A 16531-nucleotide genomic window follows, 5' to 3' on the forward strand; every position below is an offset into this window, starting at 1 on the left:
TTACTTAAACTTTAAAAGTTTTAATCAAATGAATAGTGGAGCTCTATGCCTCTATGGTGACATCCATAATCATCATTTTTTCTATTTTTATTTTTTAAAATTCAAAATTGTTTCTAAAATTAGTAGCACCAATTTAGTAATAAATTAGGCATATGATATTTAATTACTTGACTTAAAAATGAGTAGTGGAGTTCTACGGTGACATCCACAACTCAATATGATTGTTTATAATCTTGTGCTCAAGAGACAAGAATGCTTATGTGAAAAGTCGTAGCTTCTTCTATGAAAAGCTTGGTGTTGTTGAGCTTAGACGCAAGTGTCTCCCAAAATAGCTTATGCTATATTGCTATGACATATTTATGGTCTCTTTTGCTTTGAAATATCAAACTCTAATGAATGACAATGTGAAAAAAAAAAAAATTTAGGAGAATGTTGAGTTGTGGATTGAATGTATAGCATGCAATAACTCAGAGCATTACCTCAATCCCAAATAATAGTTACGTACTTATTAAATAAGGCGCGATAAGTCATTTTAAGGGGAAAGATAAGGAATCCTTACCCTCATATATTCCTAATAAGATTAAATTTATAACCTCACAATTATGAATTACAATTTCTTTAAATTAGATAAAAATTAGTTTAGGGGCCGCTTGGTTCGCACGGGGTAAACGGAATGGAATGAACAAAGGGAAAGAAAGAGAATGGAATGGAAATACCTCAAATTTAGTATGTTGTTTGTTTAAAAAAAAAAAAAAGAGAATCAAACCACCAATTAAACCACCACATCACCACCACACACAACCTATCTCCTTCACTTCCCAAGTTTTTCAGCCACACCACCGTTCGCTGCGCTTCCCCCATCGGTCGGCACGATTCGCCGCCCTCCTCTCCCCCCGCAAACACCTTGCCTCCCTCGGAAAACTTCACCCAAAAACCCTAGAAACCCCTTCTCCCTCCCCATATAACCATCGTGCGACCCTCCTTCCACCGTGTAAACCCTAGCGGCTAGGGATTCGAGGGTGGGGGAGGGTCAAGCGACGGTTTTACGAGGAGAAAGAAGGGGTTTTACGGGGAGAGAGAAGGGGGTTTTACGGGGAGAGAAAAGGGGATTTCGAGGCTGGTGAAGTTTTTCCGGGGGAAAGGAGGGGCGACGAGCGGCGGGGGAGAGGCGGCGAAGCGCGCCGAGTGGTGGGGGAAGTGCGCTGGCTTGGTTTACCGTTGGTGTGGGTAGATCAGGGTGGTTGTATGGTGGTGATGTGGTGGCTAGGGAATGGGAATGGAAATACCTAGGGGGGTGGGGAATCAACTTAGAAGGATTTAGGGGAATGGGGAGGGAAAAAGAAATGGGAAAATATATCTAACAAACAACAACAAAGGAAATCAGTACATTTGATTCCCTTTCCCTTAGATGATTAACCCTAATCAAACGGTCCTTAGTTTATTTTATATATTGATATATTCATTCGTAAATCAAAATTTAAACCCGAATGTAAAATAAACACGAGTGCATCTAAGAGGCCAGTACACCCTCCTCATTCTCAAATTTGTCCTTTTGTCAGTCTTTAGTCCTGACCCTCCAATATCCGTTGGCTCTCTGATCTCCCTCTCTCTCTCCTTCCCTCGCAAGTCGCATCCATTAACATGCTCTACTACTAGCTCCAACCAAATTCACCCCTTTAAATCTTGTGCAAATTTCAATTGACCGTTGAGATTTCAAAACTCCCATCAAGTTCACAATCTTCAATTTCTACGATTTTCTTCATCTGGGTTTTTAGTTTCCTCCCAAATTTTTCTTCTTTCATCATTGTTTCTTCGCCCCACCTCAAATTTTCATCTGGGTATTTCCCAAAATGGGTAAAAATCAAGCTTACAAAGCTATGCAAAGATCCAGGGTGGGGTCCAGCAGTGGTGCTCAAGACGAGGTTGAAGATGGATTGGTTTGTACCCTTCCCTGTTATTTTTCTTCAACCTAATTATCAATTTGGTTGATCTTCTAATTCTTTGTAATTAGAATATTGACTGGGTAATTTAATTGGTATTTTCATATTGAGTGAGCTAGATTTTAAATTGTTTTGGGTTGATTATGTGTTATTTTGCTATGAACTGTTTTAATTTTATGTTATGATTGATGTAGAAATGTCAAATAACAGTAAATGTGTTGCCTTTATGGTAGCAGAAGTGTGTGGATTTATATTGACATTAGCATTACCAAGTGGGCATCAATTTTTGACTGGATATATCTCCCTTCTCATGTCAGATAAGCTCATTTACTCTATTTTACTAGTATTATATTTTCCAAGTATGCCAAAGTTGTTGAAATTTCATGTGTTATCATCCTCTGATGATCACTGTTATATTTTGATCTTCTACTTGCATTCTAGTAAGCAAGCTGCTCTTATGATGACCGTCGTTTCTCAAGTGATAAGCTGCGTAGTTTATAGCTGCTTTGGCTAGTAAGGTAGTTAATTGATGCTCTGAAAGTAATCATTAGGGGCCTATGTATAATCTTATGTCTTCTTTGATATCCCATTAGTTCTGATTCCGCTACATAATCTATGTCCCAGTTTTTTTATTTGAATTTTTAAGGGTTTGGTGTGGTCTGTTCTGGCCTAAACCTTTAAGGTCTTGATTTGAATAATGTATCTTTATAATTTTCGTTTGGTTTGGTCTGGTCTGGTTTGAATTTCTCTAGTCTGGTCTATTATGATTTGGTCTGATCTTAACACGAGTAAGTAGCAAGTAGAAAGAATAAAATGAAAAGAACAAAACCTGCATTTACCAATAACGTTAAGTAAGTAACCAACTTTGAATTGGTAGAAGTGGGGTGCTACTCACACAATCACAGAATATGAGACGCAAAATGGGACATATAATCTTAACCCAAAAGGGATTGTCTACAAAGAGTATAAACTTTTTCTCAACTTATTGACGAATATGTACCATATAGTTTTAATCTGTCCAAGCAACACTTTTGAAGAGTGAGTTCTCTCTATTGTCATATGCTCCTATCCTAGGTGACGTGCCAGCATAATATATTTTCGTTTCATGGTTTAAGGGATGTGGATGAAATGAACTAAATCATCTAATTTCCTAGTGTATTATGGGTGAGTGGAATTCTGTTTTGTAATATGCATGGGCAGTAATTTGAGAGTATGTTTTACGTCGCACCTTACTTTTATGTGAAAATGCCATTTCATTGCAGGTTTCTATGTTAGGCTAGAAAATCATAACTAGGATTATCAAACATGGATCTTTTATACTCTAGATTAAGTACTTCACTGTTGAAGTTGTACTGTGTGTAAAGCAAGCATTAAGACTGTGTCGTGTGCATATCAATGAACACTTATTTACAATAAGCATTGTAGGCTATCTTGTTTCCTATACTTTTATTGATGAGGACAGTCGCAGGTGGATGGTTCATTTCATACACCAGAGTGGCATGCTGCTCGTTTGGCTAACTTGAGCACCTCTCACACAGTCACATGGGAAGAGTTTAAAATGAAGCAAAAGGTGACCATTTCTTTTTTACCTTATTTTTCAAACTCTGATCCTAATACTTTTTCTTAGCATCAATAATTTCTGCATTTGACTGGAATATGGTTTTAATCTCTTATGATTCATTATCTGTGATCAACATGAGTTGATTAGGGTTCCTAGAGCCTTTGTGTATCAACTAGTGAAAATGTATATGATGCTGCTTAATGAAGTGACTTAGATCTTTAGGATGTGCATATCCTATCTGGTAAATTAAAACCTACATTTTAATCATCTTAAGGCTGAGTATTGGATGGGCAAAAATATTCTAATGTTTCTGATGGAAGTGTATGGTTTTATGGTTTCTTCCAGCTGCAGAGTATCTGATTCAGATGTAATAAAACCAGTAAACAATTTAGACATCTTTATGAATTTTTTGTGGAGCTTCTGATCTTTAATTTGTCTGTTTGCATGGTGTGATGACCATAGTTATTTTTACCATCAGATGATTTCATAACTTCTCTATGGATGGATGTTGCTGTTGTTTTTAATTTGCTCTTTTCTTTGATATATTACAAGGCTGAAGTTGTGGTTTTCTGTTTGGACCCTCTTTGTCTTCATTTGCTTAAAACTCCCATGTGAGCCATTTCCAAGTGGTCGGCCCTTTGCATAGTTTTTTTTGATGTGATGCATACATATAGATCTATGCCAATCTTGCTTCGGTTCCTTTGAGTCCATACAACTATTTGATACTGGATGACCTGAAACAATTATCCTTGAAAGGTACATAGTCAAGAGTCAAGTTTGGCTATGATGTATAGGGTCAGGAATCAGGTTTGGCTGTGAGCCAACTTTTGAATAAAATTATATTGAAGATACATTATGGTAGTATAGACGTTTACTGCATGGAATTTCTGAAACCTTTATAATCTAAAGACCATGATTTTGTTCTCTTAAAGGGTGATACTTGTCTGAAGCACTTGATTTCTTAATGATGATAAATTTTGTTTAGATGTTTACCTCCTAGCTAGCTCCTTTTTTGGACTGCAATATGCATGGATCAAGAGTAGTAGCAACTATGTGGAGAGATTAGTGTGATTAATTTCATTTCCCTATCAGTGCCTTTGTGACATGCTTGCATCTGTAAACACCCCCTTCCCAATGAAGTCAAATATAGCAGACATCCAGAGAATAGATTGTTGCTGTAGGCAGTAGGAAAATAACAAGTGGTTGCTTTTGTGTTGTTTCCAAAAATTCTCAGTTTCTCTGGTTTTAATGTTTACATCATTTGCTATGATGTCTGCGTTAATGATTAGGACTCATTGATTATCTTATCTGTCCAGGAGGAAGCAGTAAAAAGGGGTGAACAGGAAGCTGACAAAGACAGGATGATGAGAGAATACAGGCTTCAGCTAGATGCAGAAAGAGAACGGAAGCTTTCTCAAGGAAGAAACCATTCTAGTAGCAAGTCAAAAGACTCAAAACATAAAAAAGGTATGGAAGAATACCTAGAATTTGGGAAACATAGTCTTATATATATATATAAGGAAAACAGTTTCATGTGGGATCTTGTTAGATTTGTTCCAATGTGTATTTTCCGAATATCACGATTGCGTTGAATAATGTGAAAAGGCAAATAAGAAGAGCAAAAAGGATTAGAGGGAGTATATTTTCTACATACGAACATTCTTTCTAAAATTATTTGATTTGTTCTACACTGCCTAAAGGGGTGTAGACTATAGAGCGAATGTTTTTTTTAATAATCTGATTTGTGCATAGCATTTTACACAAATTCTTTTTCAAGCTTCAAAAAGGTTAAAAAAAGTGAAGAAATTTCTGACTTCAGATTCCTTAAAGTTTAGATTTTTGGTTGTAGATCTAATAATCGAAGAAGAATTTTTAAGACCTATAGGGTAAGGTACCAAAGGGGAGAAATTGTGAAATTAATCATGCCATCAAGAGCACTCAAGCTCCAACCTTATATTTTACAGAAACTTACATCATCTTTGGGAGAAACTTTGCTTGAATAATATTCTGATGACTCCTTTGCTTACTATATTTCTCAAATATGTTTTCTTCATCCTCGTTTACTAAGCTACAACCAACTTTAGAGGCTTTTGATGATGCGCTTAACTCCTCCCAGCATTTAAGGTGATTAATGTATTCCTCTTCACCTTGGCAGAAAATTTATTGATGTGTGAAGTTTTATCCTTTGAGCACATATTCTTGGGGACCTTGTATTTATTGCAGCCCAAGTAAATAAAGTGAGTTTCAGTCTGAGCCTTGGGATCTTCTTATATAGCTTTTGTAGAGAGTGAGATATTGATGTTCATCCATGGAGTGGCAAAAAAATTTCACAGATAATGAGAGATAGAATTCCTATAACCACTGAATCCTATCATCTCCATAATTTTCAACCTTCATCTTGGAAGGTGATTCCTTCATTTAGATTAAATCTTCTTTGGCTCTTGCTGTTGGGGAACCTACACGAGGAAACATTCTAATGTCTCATATTACTATTCCAAGCTACTACAACCTTTGTATGGCGTATTTCAATGAGGTGATTTTACAGAGGCTTTGTAATTGGATTGGTGAAGCTCATAAATTGACCCAACATCAAAAAGTCTCGTTGATACAGTACTGCGATCTACTTCATCATATTCATGATTCAACCTAAATATAAATTGTTGAAAATTTTCTATGATGGACTTCAGAATTATCACTCCACAATGAGAAGGCACCTTGCTCCACCAATACCATAATTTTGAATGATAAAACCCGTCCAAAGGCTGACTCCTCAGCAGCAGTTATAATAGTAAGAGGGGTCATTCCTGATCCTGCTTGTTACTTGCGAGAATAAATCTATTGTTTAGGGGATTTTCAGATTTCAGAGTACTTTTTTTTTTTTGACAAGAGACTTCAGAGTACTTAGTTCTATACTTCTATCTCCTTGGATAACCACTTGCTATACCAAACCATTGTCTTATTTCTTCTCTCGTTTTTATTTTTATATCAGAGGTCTAAAAAAAACCAAGATTTTAACATGTCATGATGGATTGTGGCAAACTGCAGCTCCAGTGACCCAAGAATTTGCTGTTCCTCCAATGCATATCAGGGCCCTGAATAATTTTTGAGTTATTAATTACTAAACTTAAATAGCCCTGTTTTACTTTAAAATGGTGTACCATAGTGTATATAGATTTACTTGTTTAGAACGAGAGGTTAAGGGTTCAAATCTTGTCCCATTACAATTTTTAATCCAAAACCGCCACCGGTGTGTGTATTTTAAGTTTTGGTAGTGTTCACTGGTCAATCGTGTTAACTTTGGGAGACACAAGGAGAGGAAAATCTTTCTTTGATCTGCATGATTGGAGCCATCCTATGGAACATACTGGTAGAATTTTCTATGATAGATCCTATTGTGAGTCTTTGTGGGATAGAGTAGTCTTCCGTGCTTCCTTATTATGAAATATTTGTAGTGTCCTTTCAGGGTTAATCTTTGCACGATGTTCAATGTGATTGGTCCTCAACTCCCTATTTTCTGATGAATATACATGTATTTCTTTATCTTATTTATGTTCTTTAAATTATATGGAGTGGAAGAAAAATCATTAATAGAGTTGGTAAATTATTTGGGTCACAAATAACTGCATTGAAGAAGTGATTTAGTCATTTAGGTAGCTTTGTCATAATGGAGCTTTTTGTTTCTTGTGACAGATAAAGATAAGAGCTCAAAAAGACGTTCCAGCAAAAAGAGAAAGGTATATTTATTTTTCTTTTGGTTCCTTTTAGTGATTTCATAGCAATTGAACGATGGTGTGACTTCTGATTTCGAATACTACATAACTTCATTGGTATCATGATTTTTTTGCTTGTTTGATAAGCAGTTAGAAATGATGGTAATGATAATGAGGTTATCAATAACGCTGTTGAGGTTTTAGGGGTAACGCAAGATTATGAAGATATACATGTCAGTGCAGTTGCATTACCATGACTTTTGGTGTGGGAGTTGGGATTTTTCTTGCGAAGTAAAACACAAACCCACACCCCCCACTACCATAACTGATTACCAAATCGGTCATTAATGCATATCCAAACATCCCCTATGGATTGTTATCTGGTGATTTTGGTGAAAAGCTTCTGCCTATCTCACCAACATTTGGAGCCCCTTGCTGTCTACCAAATGGGTTATTATTGTATAGCCATACATCTGTTATGCATGCTTTATTATGATTTTTATGATATATTTTTGGCCATCCCATCAACATTTCGAGCCCTACCACTGTTATAACATTTTTATCTTTTTTACTCTAAGGTGGAAGGAGGAGATTATCTAGCTATGAAATGTTGGTGAAGTAGTTGTGTGTGTGTGTGTGTGTGTGTGTTTTTTTTTTTTTTTTTTTTTTTTTTTTGTTTGTGGGGGGGAGGGGGGAATGAGCTGGAATTGGGAATATTACAACCAATATATCATATTTGAATCTATTTTGCAGCACTCACGTAGATATTCTTCAGATTCTAGCTCCTCCGATTCATCTTCTGAGTCTTCAAGCAGTGATGAAGAAGAGAGAGAGTCAAGGAGGTCAAAATCTAGGTCGAAGAAAACAAGGAAGGAAAGAAGACATAGGTCTAGAAACAAAAGTTCTAGTACCGATGATGAGGCTGCTGGTCCCTTGCCACTTTCTAGGTTTTTTGGCAATGTGAAGAGCTCATGAACCAGAATAAAAGAGCAATTCCAACTTGTAGCATTTTAGTTTTGTGTCATTTAACAGTGATTTTCGTTATTAGATTCTGGTTTCTTGCTCCGGTGTCAAAATATGTGATTAGTATAATGTAACTATTATGTATTTTTAGAGAGCAGGAAATTCTTTTGCATGTCAAGAATACCATCAGTCTTCTAATTCATGGGTGGATATTGAATCATACATGAAATTTACTTCCTCGATGCCTAGTTTTGTTTTCATTACTCAAATGAAATCGTAATTCTGCCTTTTTGTTCGGAGCAGATTTGTGTATGTGCGCACATGTGGGTCAAAAACGGGCAGATGGCGTAATTTGTTTAAATTGTGAAGGTCGGTATTCTATGTTCTATCAATACAGGCTGTGTTAATGAGGTAGGAAAATTGTCATTTTATTTTGTTTTTTATATGTGATGAAATTTTCTGTTTGATGTATCAACAGAACAAATATGTGCATGATCAATCCACAAAACACACAAGTTATTGGACTAAAAACCAAATTGTACCTGAAAATTTGAGACTTGGTTTTGACATGACCCAAATTAGACGCAATTTTAATTATTTTTTTCCTGGTATAGTAGCAAGAATATTGATTGTGAGCTAAAGAAAATATGTAGCATAAAACTGAAAATTGATTGTGAGCTAAAGAAAATATGTAGCATAAAACTGTCTGATCGTATTTTTCCAATCACTTCCTTGAATAACTTGCTAGTATTAAAGTATTTGACACGAGACCAACCCTCAACCCAAGGCTTAGGGAATAGATCAAGTTAATGCTATTTTGTTAAGCACAAGTGCACAACAAAGGAAAGGTGTAAGAAAGTAAATATATTATCCCCCCATAACAGCAGTTCAATACGAAGTATTTGACAACCCTTATTAGTATTAAAATATTATCTTCACTACTTTGATAACGCGGGGCTTTACAAATGTAAAATGGATGCAAAGACCAAAAAAAGATGCAAGTAAGCTAAACTAGGGAGTAGTAACTTAAGACAGTAAAGGAATGAGAGCTGCACGGAAAATTTTTTGCACTGGAATTGCCTCCATATTGTACAACAAACTCATGTAATAACTAATAACCATAAAAACAAAAACATTCATAGAATCAGGAGCAATTAATATCTTAAAACATGTACTAAATAAACCAAAATCGAGCATGAGAAATGGTTTTCTCCTCCATCTCAAAAAAATTGTACCCAACAGTTCTCTCCCAACCCACATTTCCCCGGAACTTCTTAGTCCTATCTAGTCTCTCTTTCTCACTTCTTATACCTCACAACTCACAGGGGGCAGGGTGGGATCTCAAGGGTGATACCAGCTTGAATCTGTCCCCACCCAATCAGTCGCCAATGCTTTTCAACCCGCCGACTCAGAGCGATCTTCTCTCCTTTGCTTGTGCAAACTGGAGATGTAAGTTGCAACTTCGCCAAATCATTTTTGACAGCGACTACACGGGCACCAGTAGACATGGACCCAATGTTCAACATAAGAATCTCCGCCTTAGTTAATTTTGTCACCTTTCCTTGCTTCTCAGTTCCCTTCGTTCTCACACCAAGCAGCCGTCGAAGCAAGAAGAAATTCACCTGTAGCATAGGGAAAAAGCTGAGAACCAAAATGCTTAAAAAAAATACACTTTCCAATTTGTAGTGTTGGTTAGATGAAAAAAAAAAAAAACATGTAATCATATCAGTAGCAGCAATAACGAGGAATTCTCAGCTTTAATAATTAGTCATGAATGACTCTAATAGCACACGTTGGTATTTTATTATAGTGTAGATGGTATCATCATGAAACCAACATACTTATTCAGTGATACCAACAAATGCAAAAATGTTTTGTTGGTATCGATATGGATCGTTGTTGGTATCATGATAAAATACCAACGCATGCTATTAGAGTCATTCATGACTCTAATTCTTAGAGGCAGAGAATTCCTCAGCAATAACAAATGAAGATAAAAAATGTATCTAATCAGTCAACCAACAAACTCTTGCTGGCAGAGTTGTGTGCATGTTCTTATTCCCTCTCTATAAGAAATCCCAACATGGAATCTCATTCACATATCAGGTTCTCAATAGTATCAAATATTTAACACATTGTAACATACTTGATATGATTTGTATACAATTAGTAAATATTTAAAAACTAGAACAGGAACTCTCTCCGTTTTTAAATACTTGCTCCATTTCTACTTTTTGCACTATTTATTTATTCTACTTTGACTAATGTTTGTGATTTATACATACGAAAAAATAAAGTCTTGTGGGTACTTGTTAGAATCATCTCAATGGATAGATTATTAATTTTCAATTGTTAGAATTTATACTTATTGATACTTAAAGATATTAGTGATGAAAGATTAGCATCGGTATGCGTGTCCAAAAGAAATGGAGCAAGTATTTAAAAACAGAGGGAGTAGTTAGTAAAAAAAATTATTTTCATATATTTCCCTACATTATGATCCAAACTTTTCTTCAGGAAAAAATATTTTTATGGTGGATATCTCAAACCCTAAAATTGAAATCACTCGCTAAAACAGCTTATGTATATCAATTTCAGTATTAACTCTATGTCCAAATAACTTGAAAGCTCCAGATACCAGAGAGAGAGAGAGAGATATAAAAGGCGTGAGAATTCTTGATAAATGGAATGAGCAAGCACAGTGAACATTGATGAACAAATTCATATGCTATGGGGAAAAAGAAAGATTACCTCTAGCTCAACATATACATCTGGAAGCGATCCAACCTCACCAAGTACCTGACCTACCAATCTATCAGCTCGGGTTAATGTGGGATCCATGGTTGTTCCAACCCCAATCAGACCTCCTGGCACAGCAAATTGCAACTCATTCTGCTCAGCAAACAACGAAACAATTCTGGAGTATATGGGTGTGCATTTTATGTTGCCACTATCATCCTTAACAACAATTCCAGGTCGAACTTCAATATTTTGGTTTATCCTTAAAACACCCTGCATTCAAAAGCACATATGATGAAGGATTTCTCAAAGTATCACAAATACGATACCATTGTTAATTTCTGTAAGGCCTCCATTTAGATATGCAAAACATTTTCAGTAAGAAGACCATGTAGAATCAAATCAAATCAAAGAATAAAATACATAGCTCTCAAATTCTCCAACAAAAAGATTTGCAAATGATATGGGTTAGCATCAGGTCGTCATTTAAAAGCATGTATACTCCAACAGAGATGATTTTTATAACACATCTCATAAATATGCAACAAACTAGAGTGATAAAGTCCAGCAGAAGACTAAATTTTACTTCAACATTTTCACAATTCAGGCGTCTCAACAGTTATATTAGTATTGTATCAGTATTGTCAATAAATTGTGAAAGCAAGGCACAGGTAAAATGCCTTAACAGATGAACCACTGTTTAAAAGGACAAAAAAGGAAAAGAGATTATGGTTAGATTCCCATCCTAATGGATAATGAACATGCATACCAGTTCACCAAATACTTCAAATGTCCTGATAATGCACCGACATCCATATTCAAGAAACAATGATACCAAAATGGAAGCACAAGCCAATAGCAGATACGACAGCAAACCCCATGAAATTTTTACTACTTAAAGATAGAACGGAACCTTTAAAATACTTCCACCAGCAACACCACCTCGAATATCATCAACCTCATATCCGGGTTTGTTAACATCAAAAGACCGGATCACGATCATATTTGGTGGTGAGACAAAGTTTCTTTCAGGAATAGGAATCTTTTTGACAATGTATTCACAAACAACATCAATGTTGTACTTCAACTGAGCAGAAATTGGAACTACAGGCGCTCCATCAGCAACAGTTCCCTAAAGAAAACAAGGACCATCAGAAACATACTTCTGCTTTGCCACCTTTTCATTAAACGAACATGAACAATTGGATGACTATTCAAAACAAGTTACCTGAACAAATTTCTGAATAGCTTCATGCTGGTTTATAGCAACATTTTCTTGGATGAGATCAACCTTATTTTGGAGGATGATAATATGCTGAAGTCGCATGATCTCAATTGCAGCAAGATGCTCAGATGTCTGGGGTTGGGGACAGCTCTCATTGGCAGCAATAAGAAGTAAAGCTCCATCCATAATAGCAGCTCCATTAAGCATAGTAGCCATGAGAATATCATGACCCTGACACAACAAAAATTCAAAAACATAAATCACCAAAATTCAGAATATCTCTGTAAAAATAATATTAAAAAAGAAAAAGAAAAAGAAAAAGAAAAAGAAAAAAAAAAGAAAAGAAAAGAAAGAAAGACATATATTGCTCTTTAATAGCAATATGAACGACAATCAATTGGAGAAAGGGGGACTCGACACTAGAGTGTTAAATCAAATAGTAGAAAGTGTATACATAAGGATGTAGAGAATAAGTAAATGTATTGGCAAGGTAGTAAGTACATTGAAATCAAGATCCATAATTTAGCTCTTTCACCTAAGCAAATTTTCACTCTCATAATCAGCTATACTAGATGAACTGACCCACATGATCCTAGGGAAGGGTGTGGGCCCCAACTCACAAAGGAATCCTAACCCAAAGTCAAAATCGTTGGGAAAGAAGACAAGCCACCCAAGCTAGGTTAGGAGAGATGAGAGTCAAATTCCTAAACTTAAGGTTGGGTGTTGAGAGGTGAGAGATTTACCATTAAGCTTCAACATATTAAGCCAAAATATAGGTTTTAGACTTTTAGGTTTTTTTTTTTTTTTAAAAAAAAATCTATGATTTCTAGATAAAGATAATGAAATATAATTTACCACTAAATCAAACTATACAAAATTATAAACTTGAATAATGACTACTGGGTAAGCAATGTCTTGACCAGTTAATACTACAACGGAAACTGAGAAAGTATCTGCCAATCATGAAAACCATAAAGGTTTAAGTCTATAGAGATAAAAGTCTCTAAGGCATATCAAAACCAGGCAAATCCAAGGGAAACCAAAGGCGCAACAAAAGAGAGAACAGCCCAGGCCCGCCCCAAAGATTTCCATAGAGAAAGAGGCTATTAACTGCAGCAAGAGATTACCGGGCAGTCAACAAATGACACATGTCTCAGAAGCTTCATCCTAGCATTCTCAAATCCAGGTACATCACACATAGGGGTATCTTCCTTTCCACTTCCGTATGCCCTGCAAAGGTTTCGCCAATGTGTCAACAACTCAACATAAATACAATATTGCAACACATAGGTGAGCTACAAGATACATCATTCATCTTCAACAGGAAACTCTACTGGCTCTTACACAAGAATCTAGCAAATTCATGATTGTCAATTACAAGCTCAACTCTATTGATCATTAGGGCATAACAGATAACATACTTATAGCACATAGGTCTTGGGCACCGATCATCATCACATTTATAAATCTTGGCATTAGCATAACCAAGCTTGATAGTGATATTACGCTCCAGCTCATTCTTAAAACGTACAGTCTGCATAAAAGCAATATAATATAAGCTATCTTGAAGGACAAAACATATATATATATATAATAAATAAATTAAAAAAAAAAATTCCCAAACCAAACACAAATAACCAGCAGTTGCCCAAACCACCTCAATTCATGGAGTAAAGAGAGATGCACCAATGAGTTGAACAAATTACACAGCTTGCTCCCACCGTCTACTTGCATCTAAATCCCTTTCACATCTATATATACCCCAGATAAAATCTCAAAAATGCTGAAGTTAAAACAAGAATTAATCCATTATCTCACTCCTGCTAATACATTCCTTCATCACTAATGCAAATCCCCCTACTGACCCTTTCCCGATTCCAACACTCGCCCCTACAGTAAGAGCAAAGACCTTAGATCCCATGAAGCTTCCTACCACAATAACCACCGTAAAAATATGTGGTAATGACGACGGAAAATCAGGATGGAGTAGACACTGTAATACAAAAAGGGTTATAATCCCAATCCCTCAGAAAACCTATGCATTCTTATAATAATTTTCACACTTCCCTGAAACTTCCGCGTTCTTAAATCCTTTTCCAAAATCCAAACAATCAGTTCATATATGCTTGATCAATTTTGACAAGTATTGGACAACACAACTACCCAGTTTAGTGACTAGAAATCAGTTCCATCTTCTTTAAGACCATCGTCAGGCTACAATTGCCGATCTTTGATCACAACCGTCAAAACCATGTAAGCTTGCAATCAGACATACCCCCTCAAGATCCCTTGTTTCAAATTACATAATAGATCGACAGGTTTCAAATGAATAAAAGACAGGTGCACTTTCCCAGTAAACACCAATTATCACGTGAGAAATCAGAAACAAAGAGTGCAAATATAGAGACTTGAGAGAGGGGGGGGGGGGAATTACCTGAACACCAGATATAGCCTTCACAACTGTCGACTTTCCATGGGCCACATGACCAATAGTTCCTACAAATATAGTGAAGGGGATGTTTCAGATTTGTAAGCAGAACAACGCAGACTTTTTCTGAATACATTTGCAACTAAGATGTGAATTACCAATGTTAATGGTAGCTTGTCTAGAAATAACTTCAGGTGATAAAGGATGTAGTTTTGTCACATCCAACTTGCTCAAGTCCTGTTCCATCAATCCTTTGCGCGCCATATTGATCACAGTAGTCTAAGCTCCCCTCCCTAAAAATTCCTAAAATGGACATTATTGAGCAAATAAATAGAGCCCTCAACTCTTTACAAAAAAAAACTCACAATGGTTACATCTAGGACATACTTCTGTATTTTAATCTGTCGAGACCGATAGGATTTTGGTCACTCATATTTATTTAACAATTCGTAAAGGAAAGGGATAAGTTAAGAAAAAACCACATAAAACATTTCATATTAATTGTTTCAGTGCGAAGTATATGCTAATACAAAAGTAATCGGTCCAAAAAGTAAGAATGTCTATAGCCCACATTTAGTTATTGATTCACATTAGTTATTGAATTGTAAACAATCCTAAGCAAAGAAAATAAAAAGATTCTACTGCAACATCAATTGTTTCACACTAGAACTAGAATACTAAATTTAATCCCAATTTAAGGTACACGAGATTAATCAGGTTACAAAAACTAATGAAATTAGGTGAATTAAGATTGAAACATGAATTCAAACCATCAAAAACGATAAATTTCAAACGATGACCAATCATATAAATCAAAGTTAACCATAATTGCTGGCATATTAACTAATTATATACCCAAAAAAAAAAAAAAAAAAAAAAAAAAAAAAAAAAAAAAAAGCCCCATTATCTTAGCTAATTTCCAACACTCGTTAAAAGAATTGAAAAAGTTCTAAGAATGGAATCATGAATTCAAAGCATTAAAAACGATAAATTTCCAACCCTAAAACTAAATCAAAGTTCACCCTAATTGCTGACAAATCAACCAAATTTCACCAAAATAAATACACCCCATCAAACCCATTATCACAGCTAATAAAACCCATCAGAGAATTGAAAAGTTTTGTCAAATCAAAACAAAAAAAAAAAAAAAAAAAATTTGACTAAAAATGTGAGAAATTAATTGGGAAGGGAAATTACCAACCTTTAAAAAATCAGAGAGATCGAGTGGAGGAGAGAGGAAGCGGATTGATGAGGTAGCAATGAAGAATTGGGAATCTGCGCAAGAGTTCGTCGTAGTCTTCCGCGTCGAATGATGAGTGAGAAAGAGTGAAGGGAGATAGGCGATAGAGGCGGAGGATTAGAATTGAGGGTTTGGTAATTCTAGGGTTCTTCCCAACTCTTTCTTATTTTTTCCTTTTTACTTTTAAAAAAAGAAAATTATGGGGTGGAATCTTACTAATTGAAGGAGAATATATTACTCCTAAAAAGTTTAAATGATACGAGTAATGTATGAATTTGATTTTTTTTTTTTTTTACTAATACTAATACTTGTCTATCTGAAATCACTAGATAGTTAGATCAGTCGATAAGAGAGTTGTTTTAACAAGAGTAATAATATATGTAGCCCTTAGGGTTATGTATAAACATTAAGGATTTGTTCTCATTGACTGAACTTATTAGAGCTGAACTAAAATGAATATTTTATAAGAGGAAATTGGGAGCTGAAAATGAACTGAACTAAAAATAATTGTATGAGATTAGGCCCTAAATATACTTTCTAAAATGGAATTATGTTGGAAATTCATAATAAAATCACACGCATATCGGTGTGATAAATGTTATGAGCGGTTTGGTTGGGGTTAATCATCAAAGGGAATGGGAATCACTGCCCTCATTCCCTTTGTTGTTGTTTATTAGACCATTTTTTCCATTCCCTTTACCCTCTTCATTCCCCCAAATCTCTCT

At 35.5% G+C, this 16531-nt stretch overlaps 2 protein-coding genes across 3 annotated transcripts; one reads left to right on the forward strand and one right to left on the reverse strand.

The window, feature by feature from the left end:
• Window positions 1-1483: 1483 nt before the first annotated feature.
• On the forward strand, window positions 1484-8476 carry LOC110738703 (zinc finger Ran-binding domain-containing protein 2-like). Its single transcript, XM_021919108.1, has 5 exons — window positions 1484-1937; window positions 3409-3510; window positions 4818-4968; window positions 7192-7235; window positions 7965-8476. The coding sequence occupies exons 1-5, from the start codon at window positions 1851-1853 to the stop codon at window positions 8184-8186; spliced, it is 606 nt and encodes a 201-aa protein (XP_021774800.1). The 5' UTR covers window positions 1484-1850; the 3' UTR covers window positions 8187-8476.
• A 741-nt stretch (window positions 8477-9217) lies between these two features.
• On the reverse strand, window positions 9218-16098 carry LOC110738701 (eukaryotic translation initiation factor 2 subunit gamma-like). Of its 2 annotated transcripts, none has more exons than XM_021919107.1 (9): window positions 15768-16098; window positions 14725-14859; window positions 14573-14634; window positions 13560-13672; window positions 13266-13368; window positions 12142-12369; window positions 11827-12045; window positions 10926-11186; window positions 9218-9796 (listed from the first exon to the last, which is right to left on the reverse strand). In XM_021919107.1, exons 2-9 carry the CDS (start codon window positions 14828-14830, stop codon window positions 9494-9496), a joined length of 1395 nt encoding a protein of 464 aa, XP_021774799.1. In that variant the 5' UTR covers window positions 14831-14859; window positions 15768-16098; the 3' UTR covers window positions 9218-9493. The 2 variants fall into 2 exon arrangements, with proteins under 2 accessions (XP_021774799.1, XP_021774798.1); XM_021919106.1 differs by having other exon boundaries at window positions 14725-14869.
• Window positions 16099-16531: the final 433 nt, after the last annotated feature.

Source organism: Chenopodium quinoa, unplaced genomic scaffold (genome assembly GCF_001683475.1).
Source record: "Chenopodium quinoa cultivar QQ74 unplaced genomic scaffold, ASM168347v1, whole genome shotgun sequence".
NCBI lineage: Eukaryota > Viridiplantae > Streptophyta > Magnoliopsida > Caryophyllales > Amaranthaceae > Chenopodium > Chenopodium quinoa.

Bases quoted from the DNA above. Each gene is read 5' to 3' on its own strand.
- LOC110738703 (XM_021919108.1), top strand. From the start codon at position 1,851: ATGGGTAAAAATCAAGCTTACAAAGCTATGCAAAGATCCAGGGTGGGG. The intron at 3,511-4,817 runs GTGACCATTTCT...TTATCTGTCCAG, and splicing joins AGTTTAAAATGAAGCAAAAG to GAGGAAGCAGTAAAAAGGGG. The intron at 7,236-7,964 runs GTATATTTATTT...TCTATTTTGCAG, and splicing joins GTTCCAGCAAAAAGAGAAAG to CACTCACGTAGATATTCTTC.
- LOC110738701 (XM_021919107.1), bottom strand. From the start codon at position 14,830: ATGGCGCGCAAAGGATTGATGGAACAGGACTTGAGCAAGTTGGATGTG. The intron at 13,673-14,572 runs GTAATTCCCCCC...GCTTTTATGCAG, and splicing joins AGGCTATATCTGGTGTTCAG to ACTGTACGTTTTAAGAATGA. The intron at 13,369-13,559 runs GTATGTTATCTG...AAACCTTTGCAG, and splicing joins CCAAGACCTATGTGCTATAA to GGCATACGGAAGTGGAAAGG.